The sequence below is a fragment of the Amphibalanus amphitrite genome, unplaced genomic scaffold (genome assembly GCF_019059575.1).
Source record: "Amphibalanus amphitrite isolate SeventyFive unplaced genomic scaffold, NRLGWU_Aamphi_draft 002226F_arrow, whole genome shotgun sequence".
Lineage (NCBI taxonomy): Eukaryota > Metazoa > Arthropoda > Thecostraca > Balanomorpha > Balanidae > Amphibalanus > Amphibalanus amphitrite.
The window spans coordinates 4,402-24,517 of record NW_024883716.1 but is presented as its reverse complement, the minus strand read 5'-3'; the positions used below and the strand labels follow the sequence as shown (position 1 = coordinate 24,517).

The window sequence follows — 20,116 nt, the reverse complement described above, 5'->3', positions numbered from 1 at the left end:
TACGTTATTGAATCTTAGATGACCTCCCCATTCAGTTCCGCTGGACGGCCGGAGGCGGCTCGGATGAACGCCAGAAAAAGTCCTAACCCGAGCTCCGTAAGCCGAAAGGATGAGATGACATGGTCCGGCACGTGTGGATCAGTGTGACCTTTGGACTAGTCACGACCCCCCCCCCTTCCCCACCTCACCTTCCCGTTACTAGCGAGCAGGAGTCGTCGAGTGGCGGCCGACCGCGGCACGCGCCCCCAAAGGTCAAGGTCGGGTCGTTAACTGAGCCCGCCGGGGCGGCCGATGTGTGTTGGGTGCCGTGAGCGGCAGTAAAGTCGTGCCGCGGCGGGCGGCCGTCGACGCGAGGAGTCCCATCCGATTACCGCATTGATTTTCGTGATGCAGCTAGTAACGAGTTAAGGCGACTGTCTGGACGTGTTGCGAGCCAGGTGTGTTTGCAAAGGCTTTGTTCCCTGAGGACCTCGCGTTCATTTGCTTAGGTAGCTAGTACGGCTAGAAAAAAAAACCGTTTCTTTCCGGTTTTCAAGTTTCGGTAAGCGATTAGGTCGGAGAGTTTTCTATCAGAAATTGGTTGAGGTGTCCCTGTCCACCCTAGTGGCCGGTGGGGCGTTCCAACCCGTCTCTAAAGGGGTGTCGATACTGGTCGATGCTCCCAACACCTCCGCTGTCCAACTCCCGGCCGAACTTTGCTGGTTCATCCCCGGACGCCGGACGGCTGGGGGTAATCAGCTACAGAGCTGGAATTCGATGGCCTCGGGGCTTGTCGAAAGGTGTTCGAAAGTTGTCTCATGTGCTTTTCACGGGCTGTTCAAGACCTGTTCTTGGGCTGTTCTTGGGGTTGTTCGGGGTGACGACGTTGTTGCGTCAAACCCTGGTGAATAGTGATGGTGTTAGAGCTAGGGCAATTTTGAAGAACCTCAAGAACCCTGGTGATTTCAGGCAATTGTGGTTAGGCGAACCAGCAAATTGTGTATTGTTTGTCCAGTTTTTTTTTTAGGAGGTTTGACCAGTGACAACGAAGGTTAGCAAGTAGAGCCTTAGCAATCAGCATGCCGAGGCGTGTCGGACTATATGCAGGGCTTCAAGGTCACTTCAACGATTACTTTTTGAATGCGAGCTTCTTATAAAAAGCAGATGAATGTGAGGTATCATCATATTATCTCGTTCCTAAAAGGCTTCGCGGCGTAGACACGGAGCTGCTGCAACAGACACGGCAGCTACTCTGGGAATTCCCACCTCTGTCACACATATAGGTACGTATTAACCAGTGACTAGTTCGCCAGTCGCTGCTATAAAGGTCGTCACTTCTGATTCAGTTTGTGATAGTTATCTCGGTTCTTCTGCCATTTTCTAGCTATTGGCATTTGGCATTGCCTCTACTACCGCTATAGTTACTACCACCAGTTGCAACTTCTTTTTCGGACATCACTACCATCTCAACACCACTTTCATCACCACCACCGTCCACCACCACTGCCATGGGTCGGTGGTGCCGGCACCAGTTCCTGGAAGCGGCTGCTCTCTGACCGGCCTGAGCGGTCGCTCGGTGAACGCCTAGATTGAATAGCCGCGTCCCTGGAACTGTATCAAGGAGAACTCTGGAGTCGCGAGGACCGCATCAGAGCAGAGTGGTTTGGCGGGGTGTAGGAGGGTGGCGGGGGTAATATGGGGTGGCCGGCGCGGCGGGTCGGCTTTCAGCTGATGTGATGTCGGCGCCAGACAGCGGCCGTTACGGGACTGATGTGTGATGTGGCGTGTTCTGGAGGTGATGTGGTATGTGTCTGTGAAATATGATGTGACTGTTAGAATGTGATGTTCTGTTGTGAAGTGATGACTGTGATGTTACTATTACTGTGATATGTGACTGTTGATTATGAATGTGCTTAGATGTTCCATCGTGATGTGGTATGACTGTGATGTTACTGTTACTGTGATATGTGACTGTTGATTATGAATGTGCTTAGATGTTCCATCGTGATATGGTATGACTATGATGTTACTGTTACTGTGATGTGTGACTGTTGATTATGAATGTGCTTAGTTGAAACGCAATGCCGGACTGTGCTAGTGTAGACCTGTTGGTTGATGAGCCTGAAGACAGAAGTTCTCTTCCAACTCATCAGCACCTCGGTGAATCTCTTTTGAAAATAAGTTTGTGACAGTTGGACTAAGTTTCAAAACAACTCATGTTACCGAGGGAAATGCTGCAGCACTCGATTTAGTGCGTGTTTCTGTGAGGAGTTCGAGCTGGACTTGTTTTTACGCATGTTCGTGCACTAGTTTTGATTACTTTCTTGTTACCAAGGTGGCCGAATCGCCTGAGGTTTCTGTGTGCTTAGCGAATGGATGATGTTTTTTCATTTACTCACAGCCTCAGGCTTCCTTCATCAGAGAGATAGCTGTGTTCCGCAATAGACAAAAAGAGCATTCCACCAAAGATGCAGTGAACTTCTGCGTCACGGTTAACGACAGCGTGGAATATTGGACAGCAGCGGCAAGTTGTACATTTTTATGGTAATGAAAACCAGTTAAACTGCAGGCATAAATATATTCATCACGATGCATGTATCGCAAAAAAAATTGTCAGAAAACATTTCTTTTGCAGATGACGACGACAAGATAGCACACTTTGGATAGTGTTAGATGATGACTTTTGTTAGGCCTTACAAATTAAACCCATAACCTATGTAATACCATGCGTGAGTCAATCACCACAAACTCCCGTAATCAAGCTGACAACCGGCTTTCAGAATGTCCCGAAACTTGATCGCTGGATTCGCCGCGCAGACACGGAAGGTCGTTCAATTTTCGTGAAATGTCGCGACTCGCTCGTCGCCCGGCGTCGCCTGGCGCCTGGCCGGTGGCTTCTGCACGGCATCGGTGACCTTTGACCGTGACCTCTACCATCGTCGATCGACATAAACCGGAAGTCGACCGGAAGTGGCCTGGAGACAGCCCGGACGGGACCGGAAGTGATAGAAAGAGAACAGGATGCAATATCAGGGATACTGCTGACTTGGATCAGACGGTCTTTTCAACGATAAATCGCTGATCGTCGACATATCGTCCCTTACTGCGCAGCGCTGTCTTCGTTAATGCATTAGCAATAGCATTCAGTGGCGACGGCGGTTATTAGGTGAACATGTGAACCAACCAGAATAGCGCCGCGACAGTTGGGTCACGTTACGCTGACGGTTGGGCACTGCAGTGAATGTGACCAGGTCACGTGATGGCGCCGATCACACGCAGTGATGGATGCGGAGTGGTCACGTGATCTTGAGTTGTGCCTTTGTCTAGGGCGAGGGCCGTTTGCGGTCAGGCATCTATTGAAGAATCTTGTCGGTGGTTGCCGATGTTTTTTTAATCGATGTAAAACATGTGATCGGCGTCAAAACGACCCGGATCATGCGGCGATTCCGTGTTGCCGACTGTAGGCCAGGCAGCCCCCTCCGCCCGCAACATTTGCCAGTCTATGGCGACCGTCTGCGGTGACGCGGTGACTTTTATCGTTCAGCTGGGGCGGCTGGGCTGCCTTTACAGCGGCTGTGGCCGCGGGGTCTGCCAGACAGAATGCGAACGGCGACCGAGACGCTGAACGGCTCAGTGGTCTGAAAATTTACGACATGGGCTTACTTAAGTTATGAACAAGGAAGTTGAACGGAATTGTGATTTATCTCAGACAGACAGCCATCCTTCAGAAACTCTCGTTAACTTAGCGTAATGCAATTGAGCGGGCCTGAGCTAAATTACAGCATACCAGCTCGCTCTACAGCCTGTGTTGAAGCCTCTACTATTATGCTCACCGTAGACTGATCTCTCCACAGATCGTGTACGACCCGGCCACTAAACGGTGGGTGGACAAAGACGCGGGGCCCGACGACGGGCCTCAGGCGCCCGCCGCGCCGCCATCGGACAGTCAGCTGTTGGGCGGGGGCGGGGGCGGCGGACCGCCCGCCATGGGCGGCGGCGCCCCGCCCGGCGGCCCGCCCCCGCCGCCCGCCGCCGGCGGCGGCAACAAGTTCAAGATCCCCAAGGGTCGCGGTAAGTGTCCAGCATAGGGTGATGAGCCGTCAGTTTTGGGTCTCTAAAATTCCTCGGTCATCCTGTCGATACTTTGAGTTATCTGTCAATTAATTGGTCCTGTTGTTTTTTTCGCAATGCTTTGTTTTAGTTTTGTTCAAAGGGTACTGTAAAATACATCCAATCTTCTTTAGTTCCACACTCTTACTGGCATCATTCTCTTGTCTTTTCCTCCATTTCTTTAACCTTGTCTGTCTTGAATTACTATCGCATCATATGCGTTGTATCACATTGTTAGTCTTCCGAGTCCTCAGAGGCGCTTTATGACAGTTGTTTGCTGCGTTGTTAGAATTCCAAATGCTGTTTCTCTCCGAGGCCCTGGGGCAAAAAACGGCGACCTAGCTGTGTCCCCGGGTGCCACAAACTTCTGAAAATGACACGTTTCTTCGCCGCGGCGGAACGCAAACAATGGATAGCCTTGCTATCTTTGATATTGATCCGCCGACTTTCGGCGTGTCTGTGCGCCCACTGTGGGGATGTGTTATGAATGCTGTAACCCAGCGCCGTTAGCTATCACCAATGGCGTAACCTAGCCCGCCTCGTGGTTGTTGCTTTCATCCGAAGACTGACAACGATATCTATGTCGTCAGGTATGCGCTCCAACTACGTGGATGTGTTTGGTGGCTCCGGATCCGCATCTGGACCCGGTGGTGGATCCGGACCCAGCGCTGGACCCGCCAGTCTACCCCCGCTGGTTCCCAGTCCAGGTCAGTCACTAGGGTCATGGCAAGGTCATGGCAAGGTCATCAGCGACCGTCTCGGCACGTAAGACCACGTTTGTAGTCATTTCACGGTGAAATGCCATCTCTCTGGAATGAATTGCAGAAACGTCGCGCGCCAACCTTTTTAATATTAGCGAAACACTTCACTGGGATGTTTGATGTCACGCCGTCCCCACGATCAGGGTACTTGGTTACTTGACATTTCGCGAACCACAGTGAGGGCTGCATTCGAAGAATTCATCTCAAAACTGTATTAAGTGAAACGTTGATTTAATCATAGTTGTTTGCTGAGCTGGGTACTTTCCTGCTAATATTTGCAGTTGTTTACTTTATAGCCAACCCTTTAGTTACTGATCGTTTGTCAGCACACGAAGGAAAGCCAGTCCCAATTTCCATTCAGTATTGCCCGGTCATATTCTATAATAAGCCCTGTTCCCACCATCCATACTGTCGCCGGTCGCTGACGTTAACTCGCCGTTTTGTGGCCATTCTACCGCATCCGTCGGCGGTCCATAGGACCAGTGTGTCGCCCCTGCGCGGCCGATTATATCGAGCCGGCGATAATGAACTGATTCCCGATTTAGCCGCGCCTTTGGTCCGGCCGATCGCAGTTCGATGCATTGTGGGGTGACTAAATATGCTTTAGTGGCTGTGAGCGGCGTCATAGAGCCGTATTGTGGTCGATGCTTGGTATTGATGGAGACAAAGGGTGACTGAAAAACGTACGAAGTCAGTTATACGATTAGCCGCAAAAAAAGAACAGTACTGAGTAATTAAAGCCCCCCTTAGATATGCGAATTAACTCTTTAATGTAACTGTCCTCTTACGCGTGGGTTCATTCGCCGGGCGCTCATCCATAGTCTACGTCGTCTACGAGGTATTAACATCTAGCTAGGTGGCTTTCTGTTGCCAAGGTGCCTAGCTAGCTCGGCGTTGTCTAGCTGCCTAGCGACCTGTAGCTAAGCGATTCGTACTCCCAGCTGTCGCTCACTTTTAAACAACAGACTGACGCCGGGCGACGGCTCGTCCGTAGACCGACTGTTTTCGTACCTCAGCCGCTCGCTGCACACGCTGTCATTGAAGCAATGATTACGGGCTGCGCACCAAACCTTTCCACCCTGGCAGCGATTACGGCAGTGTTTGCACGGCCAGTTTGATGGAGTTTTGTCGGCGGTGAAGTTTTTGTGACGGGCGATGACATAGGCTACCAAAAGCGATGGGTGGTGTAGGACTATGCGCTGGCAGTGTGCCGCGCTTTATTGTGATTATGCATTGGTTTTGACTTTTGGTTGATACTTTTTGGGACCTTTTTTCAGTAATTGGGTGATAGTGTGTGTGTGTGGGGGGGGGGGGTGATACTTTATGCACTAACTAATGCTGACCGCGTGCTCATGCTCTGCAATTGTCGCATTTGGCCTTTTTATTTTGAAAGAAACATTTGCTTCAAGATTCTGATAGCATTACCTTTTGATTGTGGTATGATGTGATGCGCATAATTACGTCCACATAAGTTACCGCGTACCGCGTACCTATCGGCACTTGATTTCCTCTGGGAATAATTTGCCGCCCCGGCGTCCGATATGCTGGTATCTATCGCAGGCATAATGTTTGTGTAATGAGTACCTACCGGCTGGCGCTTCGTATGTGTAATAACCACATACCAGTATAGCGCCTTTTGGGGCGACTAACGGAGCGAGCGAGGGGGTGAGTCTTGCACGTGCGAAATTTCGAGGGGGTACCTCCAACTGACTTGTGCACGGCACCCTACTAACCGGTTTCTAGCGATATGCCAAATTTGAGCACAATCGGCCCAGCCGTTCTCGAGATCTGGGAGCGGCACCCTGCACGTGCGCACGTGCAAAATGGGTCCCAACTGACTTGTGCACGGCACCCTACTAACTGGTCCCTAACCGTGTACCAAATTTGAGCGCCATCGGTCCAGCCGTTCTCGAGATCTGGAAACGACCCCTGCACGTGCGCACGTGCAGCAGCACCCCAACTCTGGCACATGGATATGCAGTGCCTAGTGGGTGCCTACCTACATGCCAACTTTCAGCGCAATCGGCCAAGTAGTTACCGAGATATTGCAACAATTACAAAACTGACACCTCTTCGTTTTGCACGTGGCACGTGCATAAGGGGTCACCCACATGCATCGGGAATAGTCCAATACTTGGTAGAAGGAATGAAGCTACCCTACAAAAATTACCGCGTGTAAATCGGTGAAGTGGTTGCTGAGATATAAGCCTCGCAAAAGCGTCCGCACGGCCGGCCGGCCGGCCGGCCGGCCGCTCATACTCAGAAATTTCCGTTAATCTAAGGAAAGACTCCGCTCGCTTCGCTCGCTCCGTAATCAGGCGTTCCTTCTCTGATGTCTAGCATTCCGTCTATGACGTGCAGCATTCCGTCGTTGATGTGTTGCGCTCCAAGCCTCTGATGCTTTATCTGTGTGGTCTCATGTTCCGTAATGACTTGTCACGCTTCGTGTTTATGCCGTAGAATTATGCTACGATTCCACAAATGACGTTGTGGTGTTGTTTTCAGGACCAATTCCGCCAGCTGATGGATCCGGTATGGATGCTCAGGTGAGAAGGGACTGGGAGAGCGCTTACTAGGGTAAATGGGATAAGTGTGGGAGTCTGTTACCTGTGTGGTAAGAAAGGAAAAGGTAACGCAGCGGCTACACTGCAGTGCAAGGGAAGACACGACGTCAGTCTACACTCTACACTCATTTGACATACATGGTTTCCTTTGCACTGCAGTAAATTTCGGTAAATGTGCGATGAGCTGTGTTTGATCAGGTGTTTTTCTTTTACTTATCCAGTTTATATATGATGTATTTTAGTGACGAGTTGGAACCAGACATTTAATATCCCAACTGTCAGCAGTTTGATAATTAACGTCGGTATTTAACATTATGACTAACTGGATGCTTAAAGGACGCACGTGATTTGCTAAGACTATTACACGCCTGGGTAATTAGGTTAATTATCTATTGGTGATCCGATAACGATTTGAAAATTACCTGACATCTTTGATCTGTCAGATGAACGTATCAACGTAGGTGATTCAAGTTCATCTAATCATGTTCAATTAATTTTGCAGTCTGCTCAACACTCTGCAGTAATATCGAGCCACGGCAGCAATTACATTCAAAGTGCGGTTGACATGAAAGTGTCCTCATAGGCTGCCGTGGCAGGGCCGCTAACAAGGGCTTTTAGCGGCTGCTCAGTGGTCTGTTTCCAGCCTTTGGGTCACATCGAAACGTCAATAGGCCGGGCCCGATACGGGTGACCGCTGACGGTCCTTCTGACCCATTGTGACGGCTCGGTTCGGGGAAAAGCAGCTGTGACATGGAGTATCGGTCAGACGTCTGCCTCCGGGGGTGTAACAATAGAGCCTGGCGGCATGGCTCGGCGAGCTATGGCGGGGACTGTGGGCCAGGCTCAGCGGAAGGAGCTTTAGCAGACGAGCGGCCTGACACGAGAGAGGTCTATATTATAATGCGTTTCCAGTGACTGTTCTCCTGTATCCGAACCTGACTGAGGCCGAAACTTCAGTTATGTTCGGATGTATAAATATATGGTGGTTCTCCTCGCCGTTGAATGCCGCCTATACCACTGAATTGCAAAATGCCCAATGGCCTGGAGTTACGTATCATAAGACATAAACTCATCACTCATCTCATCTAAGCTTTTCCCATCAACCAATGATGGTAATGCAGCCTGTGCAGCGTTCATTGGAAACTGGACCAGTCTGCAATGTAAATCAACAGCGACGTCTGTCTGTTCGAAACACGTGTTTCAAACCAGTCGGCGGCCGTAAAGCATCCTGTTGGACACAGAGTTTGCAGACTCACTTCCTAGTGGTAGACTTTCACAATGTCCGCGCTGCTAACTAGTTAGGAAACCGAAGTCAACTCTTGACGTAATCCATCGATGGCTTTCGACAGGGATGGTGATTAAATCTCCGTATGAATATGACGTTGATTGTGCGTTGATTGTGGTAACACTAGGAAGATGCTCGTTAGATTTAGTTGCGAAAAGCGACGACAATTATGATCTTTTGGTTACTTACCTCGCTTTTATTTCTTTTGGATCCCATTTTGTTCTGTCGTTTTTGATGCTGCTCCATGTGACTGAAGGCTGACCCCTGTACTTTTATCATATTCTTGTCCCTTGTCTCATTCATGTCCCTGTTTTCAATTGTTTTGGTTGTTTGTCCTTTCTAGTTCATTTCTTCCTTGCCCAGCATATCGCTCATCCGTCCCGTATCAATTTTCTGGTCCGTCTGATCCCTGGCCTCAGCGCATTTCCCCTGTCTTGTTCATTTGCTCGCTGATTATCTTATCTGACATAGCCACTCTCGTCGATATTTATGTAAGCGTCTTTTCCCGTGGCCTGTGTCTCTAGCTGTGTGCGCCTTATGTGTGCACACGTGTGTACGTGTGTCAAAATGGCGAGTGTCTGTCAACATGTCTGTCGATGGGTCTGTCTGTGTGTCTTTCTGTGTCCGTCGGTCTGTCGGTATGGTCAGTCTGACCGATGTGGTCCCTCCGTCCGTCTATCCTTTATGCATGGATTACGTAACATGTATGCATTATGCATAAATATAACCCGTCCGTTCATCTGTCTGTTGCAGCCACCTGCGCCCGGCGACGGCGCGCCCCCGCAGGGAGCAGCTCCTCCTATGTTCAACCCTGGACAGGTCAGTTCTGTGGTCACCGGACGCCACTTCCCTGATTGGAACTCCCCGCGCCCGTCCCCGCTACGCCCCGTGGCTGGCTGAGTCCAGGGCGATCTCCTAGGGACGGGGTTTATGTAACACGTGCCCAATAATATCGCCGGTATTTAATGGCATGTGGCTCGTCTTATTCGCCATTAGTGCGATGGGCTATGGAGGTGGGGTATCGGGAGGGTCTTACAGAAACTAGCGGCTGTTCGGTTCTGGTCTTTCATTTCCGGTCGGAGTAGATATAGCCTGGCTTTGTTGTGGTGGTGCGCCAGAAAACAGAGCCATTCGAACACTGCGGCTCAAACATGTGGAATCTTAAAGCATATTTGTGTGGTATGCAACATGCACCTTGAATGGTAATTCCTTGCGAATTCCACCAATGCAGGGGTTATTTTGCGGTGACTTGAGATCGGGCCTGGGCAACTTCCAAAGTAAACTGGGCAACTGGGCAACTTTAGTCCAGTTTTTACTAGATTGGCTCAGCAGTGGTCCAAAAAGAATACCGTCGAATCGGTTCGAATGGACTTGGTCAAGTTTTTGAGGAGCGTAATGCTTTTGCTTTTTTGCGGAATAACTATGCATAATGTAAACATAAAGTTATGCTAGACGCGATTCTCCGACTGCAGTGGAATGATCCGTTCCCTCTTCGTCCAATGCGGTTGGGCGGATGGGACGATGTTGCTATGGTATATTAATATTATTTTTTTATTGGTTCTTGCCAGATATTGTGCCGTCGGGTTTCCGAGGTTTGAAGGTCGGTGAAGGTTGATGCTGCCATTTTCTAGCTCGGAATCCATCTAAATGCCCTGAGCCTTATGCGAGGTCACAGACTTCTCTGCATAGGGAAGTCTGTGGATAGGTCAATAGCGCACTTTTATTTGATACCATATTTAGGCGGGATTACTTAGAACGCACTAATGCACATCCTGTTGCTCGCGTATCACAAATGGGGTCCAAATGGAAGCACCGCACCCCGGTGTATGAACCCTTGACCTATTGTCCGGTATCTTGCTTCCAAGTACGCCAGTCGTAATTACAGATATCCATTGCGCCCTTAGTTTGCAAAGCAGATAATGGTCATCTGTATGTTTTTATTTTATAATTATCAGGAAGTGAGGCCACGTGTCCCAGTATCGCATCAGTCAGCGACTCAGCAAGTTCAAGCAGGTCGAGCCCAAAACCGCAGTACTGCTCTATATCACATATCGTTGTACGCCTCTCATTCAGTTCTGCACAGTGAAAGGCACAGCACCAGTCAGGGGCATGTTATTATACATATCACCTCGTGTCTTGGGAAATCTCAGCATGGACAGGCCACCCTTTAACTGATTACTGAGCCGAATAGAATTGGCACTAGTACGGAACCCTGAAATACACCCCTTAGCGCTGTTGTTGAAAATCACGACTCTAAGCGCTCCCTGCAGTCAGCTCCCCCATCCGCCGCTCTCGACGGACTCAAGAGAACGACACAGATGTCGAGGGCGTGGCCAGGGCTCGGCTGTCTGTGCTGTGGGCGTCGTGATGTGGTCGGCTGGGCTGCATAGTCGCCATAATGGCTGTTTTTGCATAGCCGGACGCTCATGAATCTTTATCGCGGAGCACACAATAAGCAGAGCACGCCAATGGCCGAGCCACGCGTGGTAACGTCCAGCCTTAATGTAGAGGAGATTGTGTAATTGATATGAGGTGGCGCTAATCTCGCTTATGTAAAAGGCTCTAATCTGCTTTAGGAATCCTTACATTTACCAATAACCGTAGGTGGAACTTTGTGCCCAGCTTGGGGTGCCAGGGCGCAGCAAATCCGCCGCCGCCCTAGCGGTGGCCTGGCTTGACCTCCGCTGTCTGTTGCGGCTCCAAAGCCGAACGGCATGTCAATAATCCTCAGCACGTAGGCTGCACTCGTCAGTCGTCGGTTATTATCGCAGTGTTCTGAGCTGTTACCATCACCGTCACCAGGCTGCTTTACGTATCGTGTGTCTTACATGTTTTACCTCTCTCTGTTTTTCATCACTGTCATCAGCCGATATGTGTGATCTCTTCTATGCCGCTGGTTTGTGTGATATCTCCTGTGCTACTAGCCGATATGTATGATTCATGTAACCAGCCGGCCGGTGATCTGTCTCTCGTCTCGCCAGTCAATGTGTGGCCTCTCTGTGTCATCGGACAGATATGTGACCTGTCCTCCGTGACACCAACCAATGTGTGACATCTCCGCCGTGCGTTCCCTCAGATGGCCGGAGCTCCGGCGCCCGTCAGTGCCCCGCGCGGACGACTGAACCGATATGGCCGCCGGTGAGCCGCCTGGGAACCCCGCGTGACCCGCGCTGACCTCGGGTCATGACCCCAGACACGGGGCAGCCAGGTCGGACCCGGCCCGGTGCCAATAGCGAATCGAAGGGACGGACGGACCTTGTCCCGGTGGAGTGGTTGCAGTGAGACGATATAAACTATGCCCCGACGGGCCCAGAGACACTATATTTCCTGTTATTGGTGATGAGAGTGCAGAGAGGACGCCGGGGAGCCTTGTGCAGGGGACGGATGTGAGTGAACTGGCGTCCCCATATACTTATAGCCACTTGTGACGGTGTGTGCATGGGAGGGTGTCCAGAGCCGGCAGGGGGCTCCCGTGGTCCAACTGGCCCCCACAGTGGCCGGAGACAGAGGTAATGGTTGTGAGGGTGCACATTAATGGTTATTTATGTTAATGAATGCTGATTGGTGGCCGCGCGCCAGCCCTGAATGCTGATTGGTTGACGCGCACCGGCCCTGAATGCTGATTGGTTGCCGCGGGCGCCGCCCGGTCGCCGGCCGCCTGCGCGCGGCCGGATACTGTGCCGCCGGGCCGCCATATAGCCGCCCTCAGTTAGGTGGCGTTTGATTGGTCGCTGAGGTGGTACGCTGTGTCTGATTGGCTGTCGTGCCGGCCGGCAATGTTCCATGTGTGGCGGGGGTCTGGTTACTGCCCGACGGCGGCCGGCGAGTTTTCAAATGGCGGCACCTGATTGGCGGGCTCCGCCGCGGCTCGCGAGTTGATTGGCCGTCGTTGGCTCATTAGTATAGTAGACGCCTGGGTTGTGGTTTCTCGGTATGTGTGGTGGCTCACTACGTATATCCTGATGCATATGGCTATAATAAAAGGGGAAAATCGCAGATGACTTTCATGCCGCAATATGTAGAGGAAACGTTGATTTTGAATGGGGCTAACAACAAGTGAAGGGGCCGTGGTTCTAAGCACCGAAACGCTTGCGCGCTGCTGCGATCGTAGCTTGCCAGTTCTATGGTCATGAAGGTTCATATTTACCCGTCTGAAGTGCTTTTTTGCTGTATCAACGCCATATCTGCGTTTTGGATGATTTTTTTTTCTCAGCTGCAGACTCCAAGCGGCATGCATCCGGTTTGAAAGGGAATAGTGGGCTACGGAGCTCCGGAGAGGATTTGTGTCTCGTCAACGCGCTCTCAGTCTCGTAAATCGTAATCACTTGACTATGGTTCGTGGTTACGGCGACTGACGAATCAGCATTTTGGGCACATGTTTACATGTATATTACTTCAGTAACCGACTGCATGTGTGACATTATCACAGCTGCTCAAAAATATAACAATGAACAACACTCGCACAACTTATTTACACAAAACTTGCACTCTCCATACACCAGGTTGCCTGATTAGTGGATCCGATCTCGGGTGCCGTGTGCTGTGACCGTTACAGAAGTCCAGGTCGTCGGGGCAGAACAGCGCTGAATGATGGATGCTGGTGGCTCTACATGACGACAGCACATCCGCTGAAACGGACAAATTGGAATGTGTGTTATTTTAAATCGTGTTCAAGTAGCGGATAACAATGATGTAGGTATGTGGTAGTAACTTCGTCTTGTTTTCATTGAAAGCAATGGAGCACAAGTAGAAAACGCTTGCAGTAGTTAGAACTATTGAAGAGATGTAACTTTATCGAGGAGCTGACTCGAATGACGTCGTTAATAACTTCAAATGCATTGGAATTTGATATTCTCGACGCTTTGTCCAAAGATAATACCTACTTGGCGTAACCTTTTGACTTCGTTAGAATAGCGACTTCCCGGCCATCATGTTTTGAGCACATGTCTTGGGTAGTTGAAGACCAGCTAAAAGAATATCCGTTATAGCCTGAAAAAGATGAATAACGGATTACTATGCATAATAACAGGCTTCCTAACCAGGGGCGGATCCAGAAAAACTCCAAGGGAGGGGTCATGAATCGAACTGGGGCACCCTACCTATACCCAAAATAAAAAACTCAACGGATTTCGGCCACTTCATTTTTAGTGGGGCCCTATTTTTAGTTTTTTTCCCTTTTTTATTTTCCCCTGCCCATGGGCCCTGACAGAACTGTGGTGCCCCTGACAACCCTGAAGTGTCCCTGACAGGCACGTGGTGCACCTGACAGGCCCAAGGTGCCCCTGCGAGGCCGGTGGTGCCCCTGCTAGACCTCTGGTGCCCCTGACAGGCCTGTGGTGCCCCTGAAAGGACTGTGGTGCCCCTGGGCTCTGACAAGCCTGATGTGCCCTGACAGGCACATGGTGCCCCTGACAGGCCCATGGGGTGCCCTTGCTAGGCCTGTGGTGCCCCTGGAAGGTCTGTGGTGCCCCTAGCGGGCCTGTGTTGCCCCTGCGAGGCCGGTGGTGCCTCTGGCGGGTCTGTGGTGCCCCTGGCGGGCCTGTGGTGCCCCTAGCGGGCCTGTGGTGCCCCTGCTAGGCTGCTGGTGCCCCTGGGCCCTGGCAGGACTGTGGTGCCCCTGACAAACCTGATGTGCCCCTGGTAAGCCCAAGGTGCCCCTGGGCCCTGCGAAGCCGGTGGTGCCCCTGCGAGGCCGGTGGTGCCCCTGGCGGGCCTGTGGTGCCCCTGTCAGGCCTGTGGTGCCCCTGTCAGGCCTGTGGTGCCCCCGTGGGGCACCTGGCACCACAAGGGCCCCAAGGGGAGGGCCATGACCCATATGACCCCCCCCCCCCCTTCTTGGATCCGCCACTGTTCTTAACAGGCTTAATAACAGGTTCTAGCCTGTGCAAAAGAAAAATGATAAGGGGAGGCCAGATGTAAAAGATTATTTACCCAGTTGGTTTAGACTAATAGCTACATTTTTATCACTGCGATCAGGTGCACGACTTGTGTGAATAAACAATGAAAAAATAGCTAAAAATTGCAAGGTAATCGACACCAGACGAATAATTAAGCTGAACACTGAAAGCTAAGAATGTATGCATTGATATTTGATAAATGATATTTTAGAATAGACAGGAAAAGGAATAAAATGGATGTAGAAATAGAGACTATAATTCAACTTGTATCACAAATATCCTAGAATAGGTGATTACTTACCGATAGAGGTTCAATGCAGACGGAAATCGGCGACAGTAGAATATACCACCCCGCACAGAAACACGCCACGAAGAAACTGATCCATATTAAGATCAGAAGCCATATTAGACCCCAAAAGAGGCATCCAATACCACCTCCCTCGCCTTTACCCATCACTGGATTAGTTTATATCTGGCAGTTACGTTAGTATCGGCCAACAACTGAATGATTTATCTTCAACGTGAAACCTAGTGTTGCCTTTTAATAAGGGCATGCATATGCATAGTTAATACTAAATGGAGCAAAAGCTGTTTTGGCAAAATTACAATAATGCGCACAAGGTATATTCTGAGGCACCTTGGGAAAAACTTAGGCCGGTGACCTTCCTGACATGTTCGCTTGAAATATCGTTATCATGTCATTTGCTATGTCAAATCAGGCACTTCCCTTTACGAGCTAGTGAAAACGTATTTACAAAAACGCATCTCAGGGGTATAATTTGTCCTTGCAATACATAGACATTGAGCATTCCCATTGGCCCACTTATTACACTGTATTTTGATGTTTGTAGACTTGACCATTGCAATTGTAAGCAAAGAAATTTAAAATAACTTGTCTTATCCTCATGTGGACGTTTATTTCTCGACTTTTTATGGTTATAATGAAGCAGAACGGTTATTGCCAGCCAGCAAACCCGTTGTCTATGGCTTGCTCTCCTTGCGCAAATTTCTCGTCCATTTCTCGTCCTTCTCGGATTGTATTTCCTTACAGCTCTAATTAACGTATTTTGAAACGGGATAGGCCATATTTGCGTGTACTGCCTTGATTTTGCAATGTCGGTGTTGGAGGAAGGAAGGTACGTATATATGACTTCCACTAATTGCCTCCAAGCTCTGTTTCTGAACGTTTTCGGGTACGTGTTTTGATATTATTCGCACAGAAACCCGGCAACCGATCAGTGCTTCGTAGGTGGCTTATTTTCGTGTTATTCGTACTGGTGCTATTTTACTTTGGAACGCTGCCCTAGGGTATGTTTATTGACGATTAAGCTCTAATCGTCAATAAACATGCCTCACTAAAGTCGCCTATGTTATTATAAAAATGATGAGGTTAAGAACCGTGTGAACTTCATCATCAGGTGCAATATAATTTTTAAATCAATATCTAACCGTAAAAAAACAATGTAGTGGTTCAAACCTTTTACAGAGAAGTCACAAGTGAAGAGGCTTAGCGACAAATATTTGAACAAATTATTTCGAGGCTATTATAGATGCATCAATCTGTGATCAGGGCCTCGTTTCATAAAGCGAGTCCGTAACTTACGAAGGTTTTTGGTCTTGTATTGCAAGCGCATGTGAAGCGATGACGATAGTTTGAATCGTTGCATTTATTTATCTTGCAAGCAAGAACAGAAGGGAGAAGGGGAAATAAATTTATCGCTTCACATGCGCTTGCAATACAAGCCCAAAAACGGCGTAAGTTATGGACTCGCTTTATGAAACGAGGCACAGCTTGCAATTTTGTTATCATGTAAACCTAACATTTTTCACGCAGCACTCCTCAGCATTTTAGCTCGGGCCTCTTAAGCTTTGCCTGATACGTTTGAAAGCTTTAGGCGCTATCGAAAGCTACTTGAAGCACGTCGATCTGAAATGGACCCGCCCTCACTTCTGTATTCACCGGATGCTATATTTATAGCACAGTTAAACGGCAGACTAGAATGGCCGTTCGGGTTGATGTTCACTTGCCGTTTCTATTACAGCGGCCCTCCAATGCCAATGAATAGTTAATGATCGCAGTATGCCTATACTTTACTGCATGCGGGTATAGTCTGCGACTTGCTGCGTGGTAGCTATTCTTATTTCGGCAAACCGGGAATAGCTCAAAAGTCAAAGTCGACATTATATAAGGCAATCGGAAATGCCAATACGAAGATGCGCGCTGTTTCACACTCCCGAGCTAAGATTGAACCCATTGGTTGACTTCATTCCCCACCCAGTTCAGTGTCATGGTGAGGCGAATATTGGCAAAACATTGAAAGAGTATTTGGACAAAATATTTTCTTCAAATTGTTGCAATACTGACCAGGGGCTTAACCCTCACCGGCTGAGGGGAGGGGGGGGGGCTGGTGCCCCCCATAAGTTTTTTTTCGCGATAGCTCCAAACACGCTGGCGATACAAAGCTGAAACTTTGCATACCTGACCTCTGATTCAAGACGGATCTTTTGACACCAACTGCATTTTCGGGTCAGGTCAGGTCACTGACCTATGACGTCATAAGTGAACCTCTGCACGGTCTTCAGATGTCGCAACTTCGCAACGCCCTCACTGCCAGAGGAGCTTTCACAGGGTCATGAAACTTGCAGGATCTAGTATCCATTACGAGTCTCAAAACTTTTATCTCGGATTTTTCCTGAAGGTCATATGAGGTCAGGTCATTTTCGTGACTTCACCATTATAGGTAAGTCAATGGGGAAAAATAAAAACTGCTATTCTGGCGCCGGCAACGATCTCCAACTATCTCAAGCACACAGAATCATGATTTGATGCACTCTTTGCAAGGTAAGATGTGTCACTTTTGCAATGTTGACCTTGCGTGACGTCATTTATGACGTCATCAAGGTCATATTAGTTTTTCGTCAATAACTCCAGATCAAATTGAGCTGGCGAGTCGGGAAAGCCACCAATGAACTTAGGAAGACCAGCCAAATCGAATGATATGCAACATGACCTCTTTCGACCAGCTTCGTGACCTAGGGGTGCTGACCTGACCGTGACCTGAGGTCAACACCCTAAGTTGACCTGACCCAAACAAAAAGTATATCATTCGACGCGTCTGAGCGAGGCGAACACGATGCTGCTAAAATCGCGGCTCTGCGGCCGTTTTTTGCGAAGTTATTCACCAAAAATTGAACTGTACCTTGGGGTACTTGACCTGACCTCAGAGGTCACCGGTTGACCAAGGACCTTAAAAGCGGGTATCAATCTCTGCGTCTCGTAACGGCGCACACGCTCGTTTTTTCCGCGACGCGCTAGCTCCACCAGGGGCGGAACGGCGAAGGGGGGTCGTACCCCCCCCCCCTCAACCTGCGCGTATGTAGAAAACCAATAGGTCTGGCGAGGGTTAAGGAAATTAACGACTCGATACCTATCCATGGGAAACACATCATTTCACATGTTGGCTGCTTCTCAGCACAACTAAATAGTATGGACGTGACTTACGCCGAAGCGCTATACTGGCATTCTATGGGTTCGAGAAAAGGTCACAGGTCAAATGCCACTCGGGTCATGACACTGTCACAGCAGGTGTGCATACAATTCCATAAATCGAGAGACTTGAAAGGTTTGTTGCGATCGGCCGCTTTCAACATGAGTTATTCGTGAAAGACTAGGGGGTTATCGTCCACCCCATTAGTACGACGGTTATTTTTTCCTTGTTCAGTTTTTTTTCCATAAGAAGGTTTACTTTTCTCCACAGCACGCCATACATGGCAACCATAATTGATCCATATTCAGCACGATACCGACTTCAGTGCATAAATATTCCCGATTTGACACTCCTTCCGCATTTTCGCCATGCGGCGCTATAGTATTATATGCGAGACCTCTTATAATAAAACGCAGTTGTGGAAACTTTATAATATCCCAATTTTACATCAAACCTTCAAAGGTCATTCAATTGCAATTATGCTAAGCATTGCATTCAGTTTTGTTGAACTTCATTGAAATGCGATAAGATGCGGTCAATAAGAATAATTCACACTTACCGTACACAGCCGCCACACCATATCAGACCTGTGTAAAGGTCGTTAAAAACTTAACGCATCATCAGTCTTCGGCGAGCCCAACGAATCGAAGGCAGTCTCTGACCTTTCCGCATTGGCTCGAGCCCATTGCCTGAAGTAAAGCTGTCAATAGAGAAGTTCACATTTCAACACACCCGTAAGTCATGGACAGATGCTGCTGAACGTGCGGGCATTTGCTACAAAAGAATATGGATTGTTTTTAGTCAGAGAAAAACTAAACAGATGTTCGCAAAGGAACGATACAAGGATGGAATCATTAGCTGAATAGGTGACTATGACCTAACTTTGCTGTTTTATCAACTATCGCCTCATTTCCGCGCTCCGTTGGGCTATTACTGGATCCTACCACCCGTTGGGGGGGGGGGGGGCGTTTCACACACACACCCAAGATCTCGGAAAGTTACCGACCTATTTTGAAAATTCAAATGGCGTTCAATAGCACCACCTTGTGACCAAGTTTCGTTGACCTAGGTGCAACCGATGACGTCACAGATCAGGTCAAAGGTCGCATTTTTACTGATTACGGGCCTTCGGAATGCGTTATAACATAAAATGAAACGCATGTTATCGAAAATCATCGATGCAGCGCTGGTCGCCTAATACACATGCTGCTTAGGTGGTCACTGATGCCACGTTAGCTCACAGAGGTCAGATCACAAAGAGTAACAATATGAACCCAACTATATAATACTTATCCAACTTGAAGCTTGAATCCACCCAGTCTCCATCGATTTCCACAAATATCAATTGAGTCCCGCCCAGAGCCGTGGATCAACTCAATCCATGACGATTATCACATACTGTGTTCTGCTGTTCGTAAGCGAAAGATGCATTCCCTTCCAAAATTTCAACTTGAGCATCTTGTTTGCGCACCAACTGCCCTTGCAGTCGATGTCACAGCGCCCACGGTCAAGGACACTCCGTCACCCAGCAGCGCTGGTGAATACGCCCGTTTGTCACGACAGCGACCGTTTGTCACAAGAGGGCATCATAATTCTGAGATTCTCCTGCCAGCTCTGTTCTGCCTACCGCTCAGGAGTGACAAATTGGATGGGACAGTAAAACTCTGAAATGTGTCCTCTAGTGCTTCTTTCCTACGCAATCTAACTCAAGTAAACACTGTTAGATACCCTAGGATCTGCATTCGACGCACAATAAGTAGGCATTGAAGACGATTTATGACATCCGTGCGAATAGGTAGCCAATTATTTCATGCTGATTTAAAGCAGCCAAGCAATGATCCTGATACGATCCACGCTGTATTTCAGATATCAGCTAAAAACCAAAATATTTCTCGGGCACATAGACACGCTGACCGCCAGCTGACTACCCGGCCGGGTCACCAATCGGCCCGGCCGGTCAATACACTCTACGCATGCGCGCTGCGCCGACGATGCCCCGAGGCGATCTTAACAACCACGCCAGACGAGGCGT

At 49.2% G+C, this 20,116-nt stretch overlaps 1 protein-coding gene and 1 long non-coding RNA gene across 4 annotated transcripts in view; one reads left to right on the top strand and one right to left on the bottom strand.

Annotated features, from left to right (window-relative positions):
* Positions 1–12,695, top strand: part of LOC122376660 (protein transport protein Sec16A-like) — a 37,663-nt gene extending 24,968 nt beyond the window's left edge. For all 3 annotated transcript variants that reach the window (XM_043356566.1, XM_043356565.1, XM_043356564.1), the window contains 5 exons: positions 3,834–4,050; positions 4,680–4,796; positions 7,356–7,396; positions 9,453–9,518; positions 11,776–12,695. In XM_043356566.1, coding sequence (XP_043212501.1) covers positions 3,834–4,050; positions 4,680–4,796; positions 7,356–7,396; positions 9,453–9,518; positions 11,776–11,841 — 507 coding nt within the window. In that variant the 3' untranslated portion in view covers positions 11,842–12,695. The remainder of the gene's footprint in view (positions 1–3,833; positions 4,051–4,679; positions 4,797–7,355; positions 7,397–9,452; positions 9,519–11,775) is intronic.
* Positions 12,696–13,064: 369 nt separating this feature from the next.
* Positions 13,065–15,263, bottom strand: LOC122376659. The gene is made up of 3 exons (XR_006255679.1): positions 14,898–15,263; positions 13,583–13,688; positions 13,065–13,327 (listed from the first exon to the last, which is right to left on the bottom strand). It is a non-coding gene; the product is annotated as an uncharacterized LOC122376659 (long non-coding RNA).
* Positions 15,264–20,116: the final 4,853 nt, after the last annotated feature.